This window comes from Bos grunniens, chromosome 11 (genome assembly GCF_055505025.1).
Source record: "Bos grunniens cultivar Pamir isolate PY7600 chromosome 11, Bosgru_T2T1.0, whole genome shotgun sequence".
Classification (NCBI taxonomy): domain Eukaryota; kingdom Metazoa; phylum Chordata; class Mammalia; order Artiodactyla; family Bovidae; genus Bos; species Bos grunniens.
In genome coordinates, this window is record NC_141175.1 from 61012433 (window position 1) to 61017602 (window position 5170).

Consider the following 5170-nt stretch of genomic DNA (forward strand, 5'->3'; position numbering starts at 1 on the left):
TCACGTGGAATCTTCCATTGCAGTACACAGACTCTCTAGTTGTGTCGCTTGGGCTCCGGTAGTTGTGGCGCAGGGGCTTAGTTTCTCTGCATCATGTGGGATCTTAGTTCTCCAACCAGGGATTGAACCCATGTCCCCTGCATTGCAAAGCAGATTCTTAACCACTGGACCATGAGGGACGTCCCTGGTCAGCTTTTTAAGTTTCATATTTGGGGAAATAAAGGGATGGTGTTCATTTTGAGCAGGACAGTAAAAGCACTGGAGAAAATTGCAATCATAGTAAAGTAAATGATTTATTTCTCTTCCCCTCCATACTAGTCATGCATTGCTGGGGAACAAGTGACTTGACCCGAAACCTCAACAACATAAAGCAGGAACACTTATGTTCTCAGAGTTCCTAAGGACTGGGCTGAGCTTAGCTGGGTGACTCTGCTTCAGCCTCTCACTAGGTTACAGTCACTCAGAGGTGCATCACTTGAAGGCCTAGCTGGGCTGGAGGCTGAGCTACTGTCAAGGTCACTTGTGTGGCCGTTGTCAGGAGCCTTCATTTTCCACCACTGGGCCTCCTTATAGGGCTGCTCACACATAGTGGGTGGCTTCCCGCAGAGCATGTGAACAAAGAAGCAGACCAAGATAGAAGCCACAGTGTCTTTTATAACTTAATCTCACAAGCTGCACAACATCACTTCCATTGTGTTCTATTGGTCATGGAAACAACTGTGGTCCAGTGTGGGAGGGAGCACAGGGGTGGGGCATGAATACCAAGCGACTGGGGATCATCAATCACTCCAGCTTCATTGTAGAACAATTAGAAAATACAGATAAATAAAAAGAAGGAAAGAAAAATCACCTGTAATAGCATTATCCTGACGTTGCTAAAATGGAAGTCAACTCTTTCAGACTTTTGTTTCTATGCCGAAATATACATAAATAGGTTGTTTTTTCTTTCATTAAATTGCAATTACAAGATATGCTACTTTGTAACTCATTCTTCTCGCTCAATATGTCATGAGCATCTTTCCATGTGAAGAGACATCAGTATCTTGGGTTTTAATCCTGCCTTGGATTTCAAAAGGTGTGACATGCCCATCTTCCGTCTTCTGAGTTGGAGCCACTTCCTCAGACACCACCACCCTCTCCCATCCATGGCTGAAACATGAAGGTAGAGAGGGAAAAGGCAGCATATGATGGTGGCTGAATTAAAGAGAAGGGGGCAGGGTCTGTGTCCTCAACTCTATGAACACTCTCCCTCTTCTGCACAGTGGGGACCTCGTGTGGCCGGCTGGTGGCCCTGATAGGCTCAACCAGAGATGTGCTGCCCTGTGGGGCTAACAGCTACCAGGTACTTTATCACAAAGCATGGAGGGTTCCCACCACTCCCCTGACCCTGACTCATTAGAGGTTTATTTCATGGGGCTTTTTCAAGGATTCACACCAGTAGTGCCAATCAGCAGGAGAAGAAACTGTACAAGGCCCCAAATCTCAGAAGGATTTACCCAAACTGGGAAACAAGGGCAGGAAGACTGACAGTATGCCCAGCCCTCAAAAGTGGGGGCCATGAGAGCAGAGGCAGAGTGACACCACGGGTGTCCTCCTACACCTCCAGCCCCTGCCAGAGCTGGCCTGCAGGGAGCCCTGGAGACATGTTGCCCTAGTCACATTGCTGGAAGTAGAAGTCGATGATGGGGTCGTCCCAACTGGTGTCCTTCGGGAGTTGGGTGATCTGCAGAGGCTGGTCAGCTTCAGGCACTGTACAAAGAAACCAGCCTGGGTAGGCAGCCGACTCAAAGCTGGAGGTGAGCCCCCTGTCCCGCCGGTAGAAGGTGAATTTTTTAGACTTCTCGGCACTGTGGTAGAGCTCCATGATGTTCACTGGCTGCGGACAGAGGGCACGACAGGTGAGGGACAGGAGCAAATGGAACATAAGGAGGCAGAGCCATGATCAACAGAATCCTGCAAGGGAGAGGTGCCCCAGCCACAGCAGCAGCAGCAGCATCTTTGACTTAGTGAAGCCAGAGAGTGGTGAGAGTGCCCCGACAGGACCCACCTCTAGTTTCAGGGTTGGTTCCTGCCCTGTCCCACACGACAGGCACTGGCTCCCACCATGGACGCCCAGGATGACTGGAGAAAGCTTGGCATCCAGAGACCGATTGGGGACAACGCTGATCTCCTCACCTAGAGGAAGAAGGGGATGCGGGAACCTTGACTGCCCTTCCTCTCTCTCCCCAACTGTGGGCTGTATCGGACACCCTCCCCCACGGTTGGGCAGAAGGGGAGCTTCATAGCAGCTGTCATGTAGGGAAGGATGGTCTCCTAAGGTGGTCCAGTGAACGTCAAGACACACAGGATCTTGAAGATGATACTATCTTCCACCCCAACATCCACTCCATTGTCCAGAAAAAAACTTCAAGTCTCCAAACCCCAAGAGAAATTTGATCACCTCTTTCAACGCCCCTTGACCCTCCAGACTTTTCTGTAACCTGTCTTGATAAAACTCCCAATTAGAGTTATTTGGACATCTTTCTACCCTCCTGTGAGAGTCCTGAGATCAGAAAAAGGTCTCGTTCCTCTCTGTATAATTCCTCCATCTCTCTCTCTCTCTCTCTCTCTCTCTCACACACACACACACACACACACACACACACACACACAACCTCATAGAGAGCTCTACTTGGCCCTAACACCTGGTAAGAGTGTTCCAGGTGTGTGCTGCTTAGTGAGCAGGCCCAGTCATGCTGTGAGCACAAAGGCAGATGGTGCCACCTGCCCCTCTAAGTCCCACCACTCTGAGTGACCAAGGACCCTCAGAGAGCCAAGGGGACCCAGAGTAAAGAGGCAGAAACCCCCTCTCACATGGAAGTAAAGATTTAGACAGCCTGCGTTAGTGCTGTCCTCAGCAAGGGCTACCAGGAAAAGGGATGTTGGACGCAGCTCCACCTACCGAGGAAATGACAAAACAGCCATCTTGGAAAAGAATCCCACCTCTACATAGAGGCTTCTGGTGCATGGCGCCATTCTGGAAAGTGTGGTAGTTCATTTGTCCTTGTCAGAGCCTGGTTTTTTGATGCCCTATCTACTGTGTCAGGTCTGTAGGTTTGTGCTAGTGTTTTTAAGTCCTCTTCAGAACCCCTCCCTCTGAGCATATAGAGAGACCTAGGGAAATAGGGTCAGGTTTTGGCCACCAACCTTTAATGACCTTCCCCGCTTGTAGGCCTCCGGCTAGAAGCTGATTATCATGCAGGTAAAGCACCTTCAATGCTGCATCCTTCATTCTGAAATATCAGGACAGGATGACACTCAGTTAGGGGACGGGTTGCTCCAGCTCACCTGGTCTCTCGAGATTCCCCCAATCTCAGGCACTATCGCCCTCTCTTCCCACTGATCCGGAAGTAATGGCACAGCCTCCTCTCCCACCCCTGGGGGCACATACCTATCACCGGGACAACACCACAGCCTCCTATCTGAGTCTGGACTTTCTCCTTCACCCTCTGCAATCTTTTCTACACTAACCAGACTCTTTGATGTGCCACGTTGGAAAGGAAACTAAACTGTGGGTCAGAGTCCTGGGTTCTCACCCTGGCTCTGCCACCATCGTCACAATAGACAAATGATTCAGTCTCTCTGGGCATGAGTCTCCTCATTGCTAAACTAAGAAGATGGGATAGATGCTGTTCAGGCCTTTTCAAGGTTAAAATGTGCCTTTATCAACTTCTACCTTTACTTCTTCTGCTTGGTGCATTTATTAATATTTCCACTTGCCTATATAGTCCCTACTATGTGAAGGATTTCTTTACATTTAAAATTCTTTCATTTTGTTTTTCAAATTTAATTCACATTTACAATCTCAGTTGATTTTCTGACATCCTGTGAGGTGAAAGATGTATTCTGAAGGGGGTTCTTCCAGATGTCATATGGGGAAAAAAATGTATGCTATATACAAATTGGCTAAATGTTGGCTAAACACAAAGAAATCTCTACTTCAAAGTAACTAATATGCTGAGTTGTGCTACAGTCCTCTTCGAAAGGGGACCTAGAAAACCTATTTTCCACATTTCCTTGACTGAAGAGCACCACTATATAAAGCCACTCATAAGACTGGCTTCTCCTGGGGGGCAAGCTATACTAGACCCTGAGCTCAGTGAGAGCAGGAGTCTTTTCATTCACTGTTCCAAGCCCAGAGTGGAGCGCCTGACTCAGCATAGGCCAGGGGACAGACAGACTGACAGAAGAGTTTTGCTAATGCTATTTTGTTCCAAAGGGCAGTAAGGAAGTAATGCCTGAATTGACTTCACTTCACCACATTGGAGGGCGGGGATGGTAGGTAACAGTAGGGATCCAAGCTCCTAACTGCCTTTCTCATTATGATGGACGAGGCCACAGCTCTTTTCTCATCAGGTAACCCCCAAGAGGGAAGCCTGCCCCAGTCTGGAGAGGCTGGAAGAGATGGTCTAAAGGCAAGGAGGTAGGTGCCTGTTCACACCTTTCCAGCCACCCCCACTGTAGGCAATCCTGAGCATCCCCTCAGTGGAAAGACTGGACAACAGGTCTACCTGGAACTTCGCCCCTTCCCACTGGACACGAATCACTCAGGGGCTCAGATACTCACCGGAAGCACAGCGCCCCGCTCAGGACCATCTTGAGCTTCCCGGTGTGTAGACTCTCCTATTTTGAGATAACAGAAAATCTCAGGTGGAAATGGAGGCTGAGCTGCAGGGGACCCGGGCCCCCTGAGCCCTCCCCACCTCCCCCCTCAACCCTCTGCCCTGGCATGGGAAGAACCCCCAAGGAGCAGGGGAATTCTAGGTCTGGGGTCAGGAGAGGCGAGGCTCAGTTCCCCAGAGGACACCTTGGAATTCTCCTTTCTCCTGACGGAGCCCGTGCTGTCTGCCTGCTCCTCCAAGGTTGCCTCAGCCCTTTTAATGATCCCTAGGGAGGGGCCCCTGAAACTGCCTCAGTCTCGGGAGGAGCAGGATTTCCAGAGTGATTTCATACCACCTTAAGCTTCCAGAAACACCTGCCACTCATTATCTCACTCAGAGAAGGAAAGTTTTGGAAACAGTCTTCTTCTTCGAGCAATTCTGAAGAACTTCCAGGGGCTTTCCAGCCCTTTGTGATCACTGAGCTCCTAGACATCTGGCCCTGCCAGACCCAAGGGAAACATGCAGTGAGC

General features: G+C 49.7%; 1 protein-coding gene across 1 annotated transcript; it reads right to left on the reverse strand.

Moving 5' to 3' along the window:
- Window positions 1-272: 272 nt before the first annotated feature.
- On the reverse strand, window positions 273-4890 carry IL36RN (interleukin 36 receptor antagonist). Its single transcript, XM_086323720.1, has 5 exons — window positions 4847-4890; window positions 4607-4662; window positions 3187-3272; window positions 2048-2175; window positions 273-1876 (listed from the first exon to the last, which is right to left on the reverse strand). Exons 2-5 carry the CDS (start codon window positions 4633-4635, stop codon window positions 1652-1654), a joined length of 468 nt encoding a protein of 155 aa, XP_086179846.1. The 5' UTR covers window positions 4636-4662; window positions 4847-4890; the 3' UTR covers window positions 273-1651.
- Between the last annotated feature and the right edge of the window lie 280 nt (window positions 4891-5170).